This window comes from Tetrao urogallus (assembly GCF_951394365.1).
Source record: "Tetrao urogallus genome assembly, chromosome: 1".
NCBI lineage: Eukaryota > Metazoa > Chordata > Aves > Galliformes > Phasianidae > Tetrao > Tetrao urogallus.
This window is the reverse complement of record NC_136813.1, coordinates 116,321,441-116,339,202: the sequence shown is the minus strand read 5'-3', so window position 1 is coordinate 116,339,202 and position 17,762 is coordinate 116,321,441. Positions and strand designations below refer to the sequence as shown.

At 40.9% G+C, this 17,762-nt stretch overlaps 1 protein-coding gene across 1 annotated transcript in view; it reads left to right on the top strand.

Moving 5' to 3' along the window:
* The window catches only part of LOC306950945 (ephrin type-B receptor 5), a gene marked incomplete at both ends in the record, with an annotated part of 50,877 nt that overhangs the window by 6,614 nt on the left and 26,501 nt on the right, over positions 1 to 17,762 (top strand). Inside the window, 2 exons of the mRNA XM_079541339.1 lie at positions 9,041 to 9,105; positions 9,752 to 10,448. Coding sequence (XP_079397465.1) covers positions 9,041 to 9,105; positions 9,752 to 10,448 — 762 coding nt within the window. The remainder of the gene's footprint in view (positions 1 to 9,040; positions 9,106 to 9,751; positions 10,449 to 17,762) is intronic.

Below are 17,762 nucleotides of genomic sequence, written 5' to 3'. Positions count from 1 at the left end.
CAAGGAGTACAGAGACATTGTCAAAGGAGAAAGCTAGGAAAGCTAAAGACTTAACAGAATTGAATCTGGCCAAGGGTGTCAGACAACAAAAAAGGCTTGTGTAAGAACACTGGTGACTAAATGAAGACTAACACAGATCTGGGCTTTTTGCTGAATGAGTTGAAAGCACAAGACATGGAAAATGTTCAGGCACTTAATTCATTCTTTGCTTCAGTCTGTGCTAGCAAGATTAGCCTTCATGAGACCCAGAGACCAGGGAGAAAGACTGGAGAAAGGATATAACCTTAGTGGAAGAAAGTCAGGTTAGGAAATACTTAGGCAAAGTTGACATACTGAAGTCTAAGAGTGATGATGGAATGCACCCATGAGTGCTGAGGGATCTCGCAGATGTAGTTGTGAGGCCACTCTTGATAATCTTTGATCAATCATGATAATGGAGAGAAATGCTGGAATACTGGAGGGAAGAAAATGTCACTCATGTCTTTGAGAAGGGCAAGAGGAAGGACCTTAGAAACTGTATCGTATACTTGGGAATATGATGGAGATGTTAATCCTGGAAATCATTTCAAGCTATGTGAAAGGGAAGAAAATTGTCAGAAGTAGATAGTGTGGCTTCATCAAGGGAAAGTCACATTTGAGCAACAAGATAAGCTGCTGTGATTAAGTGACTAACCTCGTAGATGAGGAGAAGGTCATGGATATTATCTTCCTGGACTTTCTTTGACACTGTCTCCTGTATGATTCTCATAGAAAAGATCTGCATAGATAGACTGGATGGGCAGATAAGTTAGGTTGATTGAAAACTAGTTGAATGTTCTGGACCAGAGGGCTGTGATCAGTGGCACAAAATCTAGACAGAGACCAGTAACTAGTAGCATACTAGCAGCATATGTGATGTACTGCATCTGGGGAGGGACAGCTCTGGGCACCAGTATACATGCTGAGGGCTGACCGTTTATCTGGAAAACAGCCTTGTTTTAAACACCTTAGGATTTTTGGTGGTCAACAAGTTGAACATATATAAACAGTGAGCCGTTGTTGCAAGGAAAGGGCTGTATTGGGCAAAGTATTGTCAGCAGGTTGAGGAAAGTGATCCCCCACTTCTCAGCAATGGTGAGGCCACACCTGGAGTACTATGTTCAGTTCTGGGATCTCCCAGCACAAAGAATGATACGAAGCTTCTGGAGAAGCTTTCCCATCCCAGTTGAGAGCCATGAAGGTGATTAAGGGGACTGAAACACCTATGGGAAAAGGCTGAGAGAGTTGGGAGTTTTTAGCTTAGAGAAGGCTCACGGAGATCTTATGAATGTATGTAAGTACCTGAGATGCAAAGAGGACAGGCTTTCTTCAGTTGTGTTAGGTGACAAGACTGGAGATAGTGGTTACAAACTGAAACATGGTAGGTTCTGTCCCAACATCAGGAAACATCTGTTTAGCAGTAGCTGAGCAAAATAATATGTTACTCAGAGAAGCTGTGTGGTCCCCTTCCCTGGAAATATGAAAGGTTGTCCTAACGTAGATCTGTGCAACCTGTTTGAGGAGAGAGTTGGGTGAGATGGCTCCCAGATGTCCCTTCCATCTGGGAAATGAAATGAAATAGCATTTACTTTTGTTATATACAAAGGAAGTTTGAAATGATATCAGTTTATTTGAAGGGGAAAAAAAAGTGAAATTACTTTTTTTCTCATAGAATCACCAAGATTGGGAAAGACTTCCAAGATCATCCAATTCAACTGTCCACCTACCACCAATATCTCCCCAGAATACCATGTTCCTTAGTACAACATCTAAATGTTTTTTGAACACCTCCAGGGGCGGTGATTTAACCACCTCCCTGTACAGCCTGTTCCAGTGTCTGACCGCTCTTTTCGAGAATATATTTTTTTCTAATATCCAACATCAACCTCTACATGAGGCCATTCCCTCTAGTCCTGTCACTACTTACATAGGAGAAGAGGCTGACCCCGACCTCACCACAACCTTCTTTGAAGGTCTCCCCAAGCCTTCTCTTCTCCTGACTAAACAATTGCAGTTCCCTCAGTTGTTGCTCATAAGATTTGTGCTGCAAATTCCTCACCAGCTTCATTGGCCTTCTCTGGACATGCTGCAGGGTCTCTGTCTTTCTTGTAGTAAGAGGCTCTAAACTCAACATAATACTTGAGGTTGCGGCCTCACCAGAGCTGAGTACAGGGAGACAATCACTTCCCTGCTCCTGCTGGCTACACTATTTCTGATGCGTGCCAGGATGCCATTGGCCTTGGCTATCTGGGCACACCGCTGCCTCACATTTAGCTGAGTGTCAACCAACACAGTCAGGTCCACTTCTTCCACACAGTCTTCCAGCTAATCTGCCCCACATCTGTAGCACTGTGTGGGTTTGTTGCAGCCAAACAATTGGAAGAATCCACAGAGGGTGTGCCTGTGCATTTATTTTGTATGTGTATGTATGCTTATCAGCGAGCAAGAGTGTCTGAATAGAAGCAGCTGGAGTGGGGAATGCAAGATTTAGGTGCTCATACATTCAGGTGCCAGCAAATGGACAAAACATATACCTAGAGTTCAGTTACTGAGCGGTCGATGTTTGAGGACAGTTATTTCAGGGATCTGTACAGTATATAAATACATATATATATTTCCCACTAACAGACCTGCATCCTGACCAACCAGAAAGGTGAGCAGGATGAGGCCATTGGTGGTGCTGTCATGACTGGTGAGTGTTTCTGTCTGTGCTGATCTTCTTGGCTAGACATATATATATATATGTGTAATGCCTACATGTTTGTGTGTATGTGCCTATTGAGAATTCACACTCAGCCTTGCTACTGGTTGGACCCGGGGAACGTTCAACAACTGGGTTAAACTTGGGCACACTGAGCTGCATCAGACTTGCTTCTGACAGATGACTGGATTAAGCAGAACCTAACAACATGTTTTTAGACAAGACCAGAAAATGGTTTCCCTTTCCAGAACTCTCAGAATATTCACAGTCTCTCCCCTTTTTCATGTTTAGACATGGTCATGAAAGGAAGAAAACGCCCAGTAATATTTCAGTTATTTTCAAGAAGTATGTGAATCCAGAGAGCTGTGCTGCTTAGGCATTCAGTGGCACAGCAAAGCAAATTTCCTGAAGGCTATATTTTATGTTAGTACCCTTTGCCTTATTTACCAATGTAAACTTGGAAATACTCAGAATTCAACTGGATGAGGCCTAGAGCAATCTACTGTAATCTAGCCTGGTCTTGAGAGGGATACTGGACAATATGACTTGTACACCTCTGTTCCATCTTGTTTCATTCTGTGATTCTATGGTTTGATCATTCTTAGCACCACCTTCTAAAACCACAGGTAAAGGAACTGTTTCTTTGTCTTCTTAAGACCAGATTTAATCTCTGGCTATGGATTGGCCTAAAGTTGGGTTGTATAACTCCCCCTTGCACCACTCTACTGTTCAAATGCTGAGGACAAGTGTGTTTCAGTCCAGAAAGCTATTAGGCCACCTCTGCCTTCGAGGATGTTGTCCCAGAGTCAGTCATCCTTGGGTGAACTGTCATCTTTTTGCACCAGGGCAATATTTTGCCTATAACGCAGGCAATATATTTCAGTGTCTTGCTGAAAGCACTGAATAACCTGAACACTGAAGAAGATTATTAATATGCCTATTATCATCAGTAGTAGTGGCTTCCAGTCTCTGCCAAGTTGAGCTTGATATTGACATCATCATACAATGCAAATGAAGAGATTGGTTTGTGTTTTAAGAATAGGCTGCTGCCTGTACTAATCTTTGGGATTTTTTACCCTTTCTAGCCTGTAAGAGCAGGAAACACTGAAATGCATATATAGTTAATTCTGAACTTGCCTTAGGAAGACTACTGTTTGATTGTTGTATTAAAGATCATATTTTTTCTTAATTTAGGGAACAGAAATGTAGGAGAATCTCTCCTCAGCTGTTTTTATTTTCTTTAAACTAAAATAACAGTCTCCATAAGAAACTGGAATCTCATACTTGCTAGAAATAGTAAGATTAAAGCAGAAGTCAAGGGAGAATTTTCATCACCTCTTGTGAAAAACTCCAGATTACTCAGATATCCTGATTATTCCTCAATTTTAATCCAGTGTGGAATATCATTACTTTGGTGCTCTGAGGTTACCTAATTAAATGTCCTTAGTATCATGGACTGTCCTGGTCCTGGGAGTGATTTGCTGATTACAAGACCCTTGGTTTTGAATGAGATAGAAATGGTGCAAGCTAATTTTTTTTGTTTGTTTGCTTGCATGTTCTTGTTTGTTTCTTTGTTGTTTTTTCCAGACCAATAAATTCAACTGAACAGATCATTGCTGAGTGTGCTGAAGCACAGCAGAATACTAATTGGGCTTGGCACATTGAGAATATGGACTAATACATCAGTACTAATGAACTGGCATAGTGAAAGCTTACACCTGTACGCTGGCATGTAATCATCTATTCTGTTAAAATACTGTAACAGTCCCTTGTCATGGCCTTGTCCCATGCCACCTAATCTTCTCCTAAACCCTAGCAGACAGACTGCATACAATCATATGGTTCTGTAAGTGCAGGGTTTTTAGCCATGTAAACATGACCTGTACTGTGTCAGTTGTTTTCAGAATTAAACAGCTTGTTAGATTTATGAGTGTGTACAGCCAGTGGAGCTGGGGAGTTGATTTGAGGCATATAACCAGTAGGAGAAGAGGAAACACAAAGGGACTTTTGTGCACTTTTTTTTTAAATGATTCCTAACAAAATATTTACTGTGAGATGTACAGTTACGTGCTTCAGGCAGCCTCTGTATGTGGAATATTCACATACCTTGCTTACTAATGAGAAGCCATCTGGAAAATATGCTTTCCACTAGTCATGACAGAACCCAAGCTACTGAGCAGGTATTTTCAGTTTTCTCTCTTTTCCTGACTTTTTTTACTTTTTATCTATCTTTCCCTGTATTGATATTTTTTCCTTTTGTTTTCTCCCAGATTTTCCACAGTATAGTTACATTACACTTTGGTAAAACAGATGCACTCAGAAATGATTAGGAAAAAAAAAAATCATTCTTTGTTTAAAAATGACCTCATGTTATTTCAGCATGTCAAAGACATGCCTGGGAACCCAGTGGTGAAGGATTGACAAGACATGACATGCAGTCCCTCAGTCTGTGCAGTTCAGTCAGTAGTGTTCATTGGGGAATGTGAAGTCCTCCTGCTGGGACAAGGGACTCCTCCCTCTGGACAGGGACTATGCTTCAAGAAGGCATAGGCATTTCTCAGATATTTTCTCCTCAAATGTGCTATCTTAGCTTGAGTAATAAGGTGCACAGCATTTCATGAAGTCTATTAGGTAATTGTAGTGAGGTCTGGCTTAGCAATAAGCAGTAGCTCTTTCCATTTCTGGCAAGCCGGCTGGGATGTTTTACACTGCTTTTGAAGCTGAGAACTGCAGTTGCTCCTCAGAAAATCCTAAGAAATAATTCATGTAGGAAACATAAGTGCTAGGACTTGCTGAAAGCTGAGGTCTGGATAAACACAGACAGTTGTTGATGTTTTCCTTAGAATGGCTCTACTCTATTCTTTCTGCTGATTTCTCCCTTTTTGAAGGAGGACCATTCCATTAGCCAAGGGGGAAGACTCACAGTACATATAACCCAGCAGCTAGGAGTGTCATAAGCATCTGCACTGCTCAAGGGCTCTCATCCAATCTAACACTCAAGGCAGAATGGTGGGCACTTTTCTGAGAGCAAAGAATGCAGCTCTGGGTGGGAGATCTGCACTATTTACTTCATTGCAATGCAGTCCTCAGATTGCAGAAAGTACCTAGACCTTTCTCCTGAGCCAGGTAGCTGATTACACCTGCAAAAGGTGTGCCAAAGTAGAGAATATCCTGCAAACAAGTGCTTGCACCAGGAGGTGGTGAGGAGGCTGCAAGACATTAGGGAATCTAAGAAGGAGGTAGATAGCCTGTGCCAAATGCATTCTGCAATGGATCCACATTTCATGGCCAAACAACCAAAAATTCCCCCACTGGCACACAGCAGACAGGGGGGCCAATAACATGGAGGGATGGAAGCTTGGGACAGCAGGGCCTAGCAGGAAGAAGATACTTCCCCTGAGGCTTGAGGTGCCATTGCAGATCTGCTTTACCACTGCAGCCTGAAGAGGAAAGACTCTCAACTCTCATATCAGGAGAGATGCTGGAGGTCACTAGTACAGTCCAGTCCACTCCTAGGTTGACAAGTACAACTAAGAAAAGGCAACAGGTGATAGTGGTAGGCAACTTTCTTCAGAGATATTGAGGCACTCATTTACCAACTTGATGCACTATCTAAAGAAGTATTTTTTATTACTGGAAGCTCGTATTGGGATTGTAACTGAGAAATGCCTCATGCACCCACTGTTATCCACTGCTGTTTTTTCACGTGGGCATTGGTGATACAGCCAGGAGCAGTCTGAAGAATATCATGAAGGATTACACAGCCATAAGGGCTGCAGTTAAGGGACTCTGGAGTGTGGGTAGTTCTTTCATCAGTCTTCCTGGTCAGAGAAAAGGAATATTAAAACAGGGAGCTGAATTTAGCGAATCAACAGATGGTTACAGAATTGATGCTACCGTCTGGGCTTCAGCTGCTTGAACTGTGAGACTTGCTTTGAGAGAAACCTGGTCTACTGGCCCATGTAAGCCTTTCTTTGAAGGAAATGGGTGGCTTGATGATTTGAGATATGGAGAAGGCTGAAGTACTTGTTGACTTTTTTGTTGCCTCAACATTCACTGGCAAGTGCTCTAGCCACATTTCCCAACACATTGAATGCAGAGGCAGGGACTGGGAGAAGTAAGAATCACCCACTGGAAGAAAGCAGATTCAAGGCGTGAGGAGATACAAGCCATCTGATTTCTCCTCTGTTCCTGGTAAGATCATGGAGCAGATCCTCCTGGAAACTATACTAAGGCACATGGAAAACAAAGAGGTGATTGGTAACAACCACCATTGCTTGACAAATTTAGTGACCAACAAGATTAGAGTACTGATGGATGGTGGATGAGGGACAAGCAACTGACACCATCTACCTTGACTTGTGCAAAGCACTTGCCATTGTCCTACACAGTATCTTTGTCTACAAATTGAATTGAGTTTGGCAGATGGACCACTTTGTGAGTAAGGAATTGTCTGGATGGTCACACTGAAAAGGTTGCTATCAATAGCTTGATGTTCCAGTGCAGACCTGCGACTAGTGGTGTTCCTCAGGGGTCAATATTGGGATTAGTGCTATTTAACATCTTTGCTGGTGACATGGACTGTGGGATTGAGTGTACCCTCAGCAAGTTTACTGATGACACCAGGCTGTGTGTTGTAGTTGTCATGCTGGAAGGGGGATACCATCCAGAGGAACCTTGACAGTCTTGAGCTGTGAACCTTACTAAGTTCAACAAGGCCGAGTGCTAGGTGGTGTACCTGGGCTGGGGCAATCCCAAGCTCAAATACAGGATGGATGGAGAATAGATTGAAGGCAACTCTGATTAAAAGAACTTGGGATATTGGTTGGTAAGTTCAACCAATGAGCTGACAGTAGTTAAAAGGGGGCCAATAAGAAAGGCAGGGAAAAAACACATTATTCTGGAATGTAGTGATAAATTGAAGAGTAATAGCTTTAAACTAAAGGAGGGTAGATTTAGATTAGATATTAGGATGGAATTATTCACTATGAGGTTTGTGAGGCTCTGAAACAGGTTGCCCTGAGAAGTTGTTGTGAACTTTTAAGTCTCTTCCAACCCCAACCATTCTGTGGCTAATGTGGATCAGATCTCAAGGATCACAGATAGTGAAACTTGCAATCCATAATCTGAAAATAGAAGTCTGAATAAAAGATGAGGTAGTCATGTCCTTAAAAAACACTTATGAGATAATTAATAAATACCATATGTAAATAAACTGGATGTTGCAGTTGTTTCTCATTTCCAGTATTTTCTGGGTTTTTTCTTTTACGCAAAATAGAAAGACAGAAAATTTGAAATTTAAGTAAGTGAAGGAAAAGGGAGTGACTTTCCAGAACTTAGGGGAAAAAAAAAAGTTGACTTGTACAGTGTATATCAACACATGTCAATGTCTATTTGACTGATTTTTTTTTCTTCCATGTCTCACTGTAAGTGTACACAGAAAATTACACATGCTTGCCTAACAGTATTTTCCAGGGCATTTACAGACCTGATATAAACTGCTGGAGAATACTGAATATATAGCTTGCACAGTTACGATCTGTTCTGTATTGCTTTGCTCCTGAACAGAGAACACCATCTCCAAGAACAGTGCAATCTAGTACCTGTCTCCAGTGGTAGATTGATATTCAATGGAAATGCAGACTAGTTCAGGGAATAAGTTAGGCCTGTGAAATTTTGCATGTACTCTACTCTTGAGCAAATAATGCAAGAGGCTGTTTAATACTGAGCTTCTGATGAAGCTGGACTTGTGGCCTAATGCCCTGTTCCAGAACAAAGTGAATACATTACAGATTCAGTTATCATCCTAAACTCCCACCACAGAAATTTTATTCCAGAGCTGGAAACAAACATGTTTTGGCTTAGTGTCCATATTTATGTACGCACAACCATGGTCCTATGGAAAGCCTGGCATATGTTCATGTAATTAGCCTTTCTGCTCTGCTATTTCCTTTCGAAAAGGAGAGTGTTCTCCCCTGTACTGCTCATTACAATAACTATTCTATAATGTGATTGTGCTTCACTTTGCCTGGTAGAGATTTTGTGTGGCCAGAATATTTCCAAACAACCTAGTAACCATGGTATAGGCATGATCACGTGCCCCATGCTTCTGTGTTGGGCATGCTTAATTTCCTAATATAGATGTAAGCTATTGTATTTAATCTCAAAATATGAATGTATATTCTGGGTGTGTAGAAGCTCTCTACAAGAGATGGCTTCTTTGATTTTAATTGTTAAAGACAATTTGTGAGGGACAGATAAGATGCTAGACTGACTAAAGCATAACATACTTTTTTATTTAATGTTTTTTAATATAAACAGAAATACTTCTGGATACAACTGGAGAAACCTCAGAGATTGGCTGGACCTCTCACCCTCCTGATGGGGTAAGCATTTCCTTTGCCCTTTTCATGACTTTATCTCTGCTGGGAAGGTGTGCATGTAGCTGATGAAGAAAGGGAGACTAGAATAAACAAGACTTGTTTTATGGTTTCATTTACTTAGGAAGAACTTTAACATATTTTGTTCAAACCACATTACTAAAAGAAGATGATACTGGGTATGATACTATTGCCTTTCTCTCTGCTTCTAAAATACTTAATGGGTCTCTATCTAACCTTCCGCTCAGACCAACTAATGGAGTTGGGTAGGAGAGACTGATGCATTAATGTTTTCTCCATAGTGATCTCGTTTCTCTGTCTTGTCTGTGTTATGCATGTATGTAGAGATAGGGAAGTAGTGGTGAAAGATGCGACTCTCTGATTTTAAGATTCTCAACACCACATGACAATTTTTCATGAGTTTTGTTTCAAAACAGTTTTTTCCTAAATGCTTTAACAGTTCTTCTTTACCAGGTCATACTCAGTCCTGCGTAGTGTGTTGTTTCGCATATGACAGCAGCAGGTTCAAATCTTACCATAAACACAGCAAGAAGAAAGAAAGGGGAGAAGGCCTGTCCTGTATTTCTGACATAGTTGAACGCTGAATTCCTTTTTAAATTTTACATATCATTTCTTCTTTTTCTCTTTATAGTGGGAAGAAGTAAGTGTCCGGGATGATAAGGAGCGCCAGATCCGAACCTTTCAAGTTTGTAACATGGATGAACCAGGTCAAAATAACTGGTTGCGTACGCATTTCATAGAGCGACGTGGAGCCCACCGAGTCCACGTCCGCCTACATTTCTCAGTGAGAGACTGTGCCAGCATGCGTACTGTGGCCTCTACTTGCAAAGAGACTTTCACACTGTACTACCACCAGTCAAATGTCGACATAGCCTCTCAGGAACTGCCAGAGTGGCACGAAGGCCCCTGGACCAAAGTGGATACTATTGCAGCTGATGAAAGCTTTTCCCAGGTGGACAGAACTGGGAAGGTGGTAAGGATGAACGTTAAAGTACGTAGCTTTGGGCCACTCACAAAGCATGGCTTCTACCTGGCCTTCCAGGACTCAGGAGCCTGTATGTCCTTGGTGGCAGTCCAGGTCTTTTTCTACAAGTGTCCAGCTGTGGTGAAAGGATTTGCCTCCTTCCCTGAAACTTTTGCTGGAGGAGAAAAGACCTCACTGGTGGAGTCACCAGGGACATGTGTAGCGAATGCTGAAGAGGCAAGCACAACTGGGTCTTCAGGTGTTCGGTTGCACTGCAATGGAGAAGGAGAGTGGATGGTGGCCACTGGACGATGCTCTTGCAAGGCTGGTTACCAATCTGTTAACAGTGAACAAGCTTGTCAAGGTAAGATGCCATTCCCCCCCCCCTTATGTAGGCACTTTTTTATTCTTTCCCTGTGATAACGTTTGTCAGAAGTTCACAATCATGTCTCACAGAGAATGAATGATTACTAGCAGCTTCTTCTCCTTGTGATTCCAGTTCCTCAGACTCAGGGACCATGTCCTGGAACCAGGAACACAGTTGGAAACTCCATTCAGGCCAAGTTTAAACTGCAACCAGAGAGAGTTTGTTGGGCTATATTTCCAGAATGAGAAGTTGTAACTAGACGGTTCTAATGTGGTTACACTTCTTTATGAATATGCAACAATATTGCAGTAGAAGTGTCACATGGAGCAGAGCTGAGGTCAAATCTAACATAACCTACCATCCTAACTATCTTGGGCCCTTTTGTTAGTGCTATTGAAACCAGTGGTTAAAAAAAGAAAGGGGAAGTGGCAGCATCCTGATCATGCAACAATGGATCAGAGATCTGTGAGCCTGACTTGGTAAGGAACAGTGATAACTGTTTTATTATTAGATCTCTAATGTACTCTGCCCTGAGGCTGATGGTACATTGTGTGAAATGTTTCTAAAAGTAAGTAGAATAAATTGGCTATCTCTAAGTAATGGTATTTGGCCAAAACCTGACTACCCAGTCTAATATGTTGACTGTTTTTCCCATTTCAATCTCAAGTCAATCCATTAGACCAAACTGTGGCTTATCTTGCTTGTATATTATGTATAATGTCATTTTCATCCTTCCTTGGTTTTGATATGTATCTACTCAGCATCTCAGCAATATATAATGTTGCTACACCACAGTTAGTACTCTAAAACATTAAATCTAATGTGGAGCTTGTTTTCAGCTTGTTTTCAGACACGATTTTTTAGTTGGACTGTAATTTATTCAAATAAGAGTTTGACTGGGACGTACATTGAGAGTACAAGTATTCTGGTTAACACAAAGTTCAAATCCAATAGATTGTTAATGGTTGTCAATATATTATTCACTTTCTGTTTTTTTGAAGTGTTGGGGTTATGCAACATGACATTATTAAAACACAGTTCATTGTGCTGAAGATTTATGAAAGGAATTAAAGTTAGTTAGTACTGCTTATTTGTTTATTCTTTGAGAACAATTAAAATGTGTGTCTCTTTTTATCTTGCTCCTGAAAGCTACATTCATACAGTATTGCTCTTAAAAGAGAAAACTCAGTCAGTCATATAGTGGTTCTAAATAGCACTAGCATTGTTGTCTTTATCAGTACTGCGACTAATCCAAAATCCAGGTAAACCAGTCAAAAATTTAGTATCAAGTAGTAGTTGTAAGCACTCAAACATTATGGAAATTAGAATAGGCAAGGAAAAATGAGGATTTAAAAAAAATTTTTTAAGATTTTCAAACATTCTGGCTTTTGTAGGCTTCAAAACACAGACACTCCCCTGCAGTCCCACTACTGCAGGAGCTGGGCATAGAGAAGAATAGTCAAATATATTAAGTATTACAGTTTTTCAAACTCAGAACGCTACTCCTACTAATTGCTTCCTGAGCATAGAATAAGCAAACAAAAAGCAACCAACTAGTAATCCTTAATGTTAGATGATTTTTCTCCTCACGTTTTTTGTAAACTCTTGAGGACCTAAAGTCTTGTGCTAAAAATATATTGCTGTCCTGTCAGAAAGAAAAAAAACATTCAGCTAGTTCAATTTGTCCTCTTGTTTATACTTTCTAAAGTGTCTTTCCCAGTACTTCTCCTCTTCGTATATTCTCACTTCTTCCTAAGAACTAAAGGATTAGATATGTGATTATGTAGTGTTCTGTGTGAAATAACAGAGCAAAAGCAGTAGTCTAAGAGCAGACCTCTACTGAATGTCCTGCATAGAGGTCTCTTTATCAGGACCAAAGAGTGAACTAGGGATAGGAAGGAGAAGCAAATTCCATAATAAAGTCTCTTTAGTAGAAGAGTGTGGGCACTGCCTTCTTCCTCACCATATGGAAGTCCATGGAGTCCTTCCTGGAACAACTGTTGCCTGTTTATTTAGTACTAAGAATCTGGCAAGAAGCATTTAGAGTAGATAGAAAGCCCTTCTCTGCTTCCTACCATCAGTTAAGATATTCTTTCATTAGTTTCTTAAGAGTGCCTGATGATTCTTACTATATGGCAAATTTCTCCAGCTAAACAGAATGGTGAAAAGACATCTAAGATAAGTCAGCCCTCAAGCTGATATGGTGTGGGCCAGCTTCACTTTTCACTTTATCCAAGTAGAATTTCTTCTTTTGCAAAACAATCAGAGAGGAGAATGGCAGGATACAGAAGAGAAGGGAAAGTTGGAATCTTGTTTTATTTTCTTCCTGGAGAGCTCCTCAAGAGTTGGTACTGGGATCAGTACTCTTCAATACATTTATCAATGACTTGGATGAGGAAATAGAGTGCACTGTCAGCAGGCTTGCTGATGACACAAAACTGGGAGAAGTGGCTGACACACCAGAAGTCTGTGCTGCCATCCAGCGAGACCTGGGCAGGGTGTTGAGTTGGATGGGGAGACACTTAATGAATTATAACAAGGGCAAGCGTAGAGTCTTGCATTTTGTGTATAGGTTGGGAACTGACCTATTGGAGAGCAGCGTAAGGGAATGGAACCTGGGGGCCCTGGTGGACTGCAGAATGACTATGAGCCAGCACTGCACTCTTGTGGCCAAGAATGCCATTGGCATTCTCCGGTGTATTACAAGGGGCGTGGTTAGTAGGTCGAGAGAGGTTCTCCTCCCCCTCTACTCTGCCCTGGTGAAGCTGCATCTGGAATATTGTGTCCAGTTCTGGGTCCATCAGTTCAAGAAGGACAGGGAACTGTTTGAGAGAGTCCAGCACAGAGCTACAAAGATGAGTAAGGGAGTGGAGCATCTCCCTTATGAGGAAAGGCTGAGGGAGCTGGGTCTCTAGGTGTCTAGCTTGGAGGAGACTGAGGGGTGACATAATTAATGCTTATAAATATGTAAAGGGTGAGTGTCAGGAAAATGGAGCCAGGCTCTTCTCAGTGACATCCAGTGATAGGACAAGGGGCATTAGGTGCAAGCTGTAACATAGGAAGTTCCACAAAAGTAGGAGAAAAAAACTTCCTTACAGTGAGGGTGGTAGAACATTGGAACAGGCTGCCCAGAGAGTTTGTGGGATCTCCTTTGGAGATATTCAGAACCCACCTGGACACATTCCTGGGTGACCTAATCTAGATGTTCCTGCTCCAGCAGGGGGATAGGACTTGATGATATTTCAAGATCCCTTCCAATACCTGACAATCTATAATTCTTTGATTCTGTGATTCTTGTCTTGTGGGGTTTTCTGCATCTCTAAGGGTTTTTCCTCACAGAGAGTCTGGAATAGAAATTTCTGAGTGATTAGGTCATCTTAGATTATTGGCTCCCATATTACTCATTGGTAAATCTCAAATTGATAGATTCATTTATGGAAGCAGTTGCTCCTGGATTTCATTCCCACAAATCAGTTTACAGTGTGATGTGCTTCTTGGCATTCACTGCCCACTGTTTATCATGGACTCTTAGCTGAAAGTCCCATGGGTTATCAGATGCTTTTGCAAATAGTATTTAGAATTAATGACTAAAACATCATTTAGAAAATATTTCAATAATGAGAATGTTGGGGGGAAAGAGAAGAAATGACTATTTGATAAAGTGCTAAGCTGACACTTTCTTATGAAGGAGTAAGGTGATCTTTGAACTTGAAAAGTCATTAAAATAAGGCTATTAATTTAATGATGTTTCTCTTTTTCCCTCTGAAGTCCAGAATACAAACTAACTCCAGAGCAGTCCTGTCACTCAAGCTTTATATCTGTTTTTCTTCTGTCTCATACTAGTATCCAATACAGTGTTTGCCCCATATCATTGAAAATGTGCCATTACTGCATCTGTGTTTTTCTGCATCGGCAATTGCCCACCAGCTACCCTGCTGCTTATGTATCTCAGAGAATCAGCTTTTCTTCTTTTATCCACTTCGATCTCTGAGGGAAAAGATCATAGAAGTGTTGGAAAGAACACAAATCGAACCATACTTTGAAAGGGATGGGGAGTGGTGGGAGCTACTTAGATCGTGAGATCATGAGGTATAGATATGCTTACTGAAGTCTCCTGGTTAGAGTTAGACTGCTTTGCCCTCTTGTTGGGTATCACAACATATGCAATTTCTGTGATAAGGATTTAGTAATGGTGGAGAATGAAGGGGCAGCCTCTGTTAGAAGGGGTTAGGGGCTTTCCTGTGCCAGACACAACTGTTTCCAGATAATTCTGCAACAGCCCAAGGACAGGACACAGCTGAACTGATCAGACATATGGCATTTCTAGGCAAGCATGTTTAAAGGAAAAAATACTAGACAAAGAGAGGAAGAGAATAAAAAGACTGAGAAACAGCAGAGAGAATGATAGTCAGAGCAGAAGGAAGTATTCCAGCCACCAGACTAGCAACAGCTCCTGACATATACCACCCTTTATTGTTGTTATCTATTTTTATATATTGATCTTCTCTTCATGAATCAAACAGTTTTGTTAATCTAGTACCTGTACTATTTCTCTTCCTACACTTGCAGTCAGAGCAAATATATCCCAGATGTGTCTTGTTTCAGAGTTGATCAGTCACACAATTGCCATATTTTAAAATGGAAACATGAATTTTTCCTAAGCAATTGCAGGAAAGGAATTTTCCCCAGAGCTCTTATCACTGTCTCAGTCAAAAGGAGAATGATGTTTTGCTCTTCTAAGTGTCTTCCTAAGTCCTAGCTCAGATCCAAAGCAAGACTGGGTAAAATAGTCAAAACATGTAACTGTGTGCCCTAAAAATGGCACTGCAGATACATGTATGTCTATTGATATTTCTGTCTATTTTTCTTGATCCTTCTCCTTACTCTATTTTGTTTGCTCTCAGAAGCTTTCCTGTCTGTGCTTATTGCTGAAGTGGGCTTTTCATTATGCCTCTTCTTCTCTCTTGCTTTCTTTAGTTCTGTCCTCTTCTATTCATGATCCCAAGACTCTTCTCTGCTGTTTATGATATGCTAGTCCTCTGTCAGAAAATGCTTCTCTAGCCTCTCTGAGGAACTTTTCCTCAGAGCATTCAGATATATGCAGACAACACAGCAGGGAGTATTCTAGGGAGGAGCTAAGGAAAATTGGGTCAGTGTCTCTGAGATGAGCTGTGCCCAACTAAACTGTTGTGGCATTCTGGAACTGGGCCAAGATGCAAAAATGACTGAGATATGCTGGGAGAAAAAGCACCTGCGCATGCCAGAGTCAGCCTTCTGCTATCATAGCCTTGATTAATGGGAAATGGCAGCTTACTGCATCCCTTGAGGTGCTAGCTCTGCTAGCTTCTGTCCTTGCATTAGATTTCCTCAATTGATGAGGCCTAACTCTGTGTTTTATTGGTAAGTACTGGTCCTGGGGGATGATCCAGTGACAAGGCCTGTGGCTTAATTTCTATTGATGTTTTTTTTTTGTGAGGTTATTCTATAGGCAAATGGTGGAAGTGTTTCAGGAGAAGCTGTTCTTGCTCAGGCTTTCTCCAGTATGGTCCTAAGATGGTGATTTTCACTAAGGCAATACGTGTTAGTCCTAGTGATGGTGGGCTCCTTTCAGCTTGGGTATTCGTTATTGACTGTTTCCAGTGAACACAGTAGACATCTGCAGAGACTGTAAGATCACAGAAAGTGAACATAATGCCATGATCTGCATTAAGAAGGGAATGTAAGGCACACAAAAACTGATAGTGTAAAGAAGGGAATCCTGCAGAAATGAGTGAGAGCTAGACACTATGGAAAGATGGTCCTAGGCTCACTACAACTGCTGGACTAAAAGGAGGTAGCTTTAGCATATTTAGGTTGCCAGGGAAGTTTTTCTCTTTCCTTCTGAGTTAATCTTTGATACCTTATTTATAGAGTGACTGGACTGAGGCAATGTTAGGAAGAACCTCATGTCATGGGAACGATTATTGGTGCCCTCTGTGAGTAGTAAGCTATCATATTTTAGGCAACTTTTGGAAAGGGATAAAGATGCTCACAAATGTGTTCAGCTGTCTGACTGAATACAGAAGCTGAATTCGCATGGAAGTAGAGGGTGTGTGACAGCTGCGGTCCTTGACCATGCAGGATAGTCTTCAGCTACATGAAGGTCAATTAGTCTCTACTATAGTCAGTCCACATATATTGGACAAAACTGCAAATGAAGAATGCAGTTAACTAGAATTTTAGGTCATAGTCTGTTTTCTATTTTTTTTTTCCCCCAAAGTTTTCATTAGGAAGGTGAGGGAGATGTGAATTTAATCTCTACAAATCAGCTTAGCTTCTAATATGCTATGTGATTTCAGTTTGCTGGTTATTTTTTTCCTTGACATAGGAAGTAGAAATAACTAGGGGTGACAGAAATGAAAATTTGGAAGTGTGATCCTTGCTCTGTATCTGCCATTTCTTCTGGAAATACAAGCATCTAATTACTATCATTCACCATTATTGAAGTCCCTATTACAGTCTGACTCTTCCAGGACTTACCAATCTAGCACAACACATGTGGACGTTATGCTGTAGCCAGAAGACTGCAAACAGAGAAGGTGATACTAGAGACGTAAAGCTCATAGGACTTCATGGATATTATTGACTGCTGTGTCTGTAATGTGGCTGTATACAGGCCCAAAAGTATACATCAGAAATCCCCAACGTAGTTAGAAAACTCAAAGCAATAGGAATTGAATGCATATGAAAAGGAGGATCAGTAAGTGAGATACTCTTATTTTTCTGAAGTTACTTGTTAAGAAAAATGCATAAATGGTCACTTAGAACCTAAGTGAGTTAGAAATAATTTCTAAAGTTTGTTATTGTTCCTTTGTTATTGTTATTGGAGGTGGAAGCCCACTTTCCTTTAGCGTAGTAAGTAATTACCAGGTGAGTTAATTCTTCAGTGTCTGGTGTGGTGTTCCATTTCAGAACACTCATTAGATGTCCTGACTTCATATTAACAGTTGCATACAGTGTTCTTCTCTTACACAGTTCTCTTTGATATATAACATTTTTGGTATTCTCAGTCTTTTGGATTCTTCTGCTTATGGTAATCACTTGGAGAGTTTTTCTCTTGAATGTAGAAAGCAGCATTCCCATCGGTCTTCTGAAATCAAAAACACATTTGGGATCTATATGAAAGCTTCTCCTTCCCTAGAAATGTTCTTTATTGTGAAACTAACTAAACGAATGTCAGTCCATGAATGAACTTTCACCACAGCTAATTAGTTGGTAACATCTAAAAATTCTGTGTCTATTTATATAGAAAAGCAGCTTTAAAAGCATGCA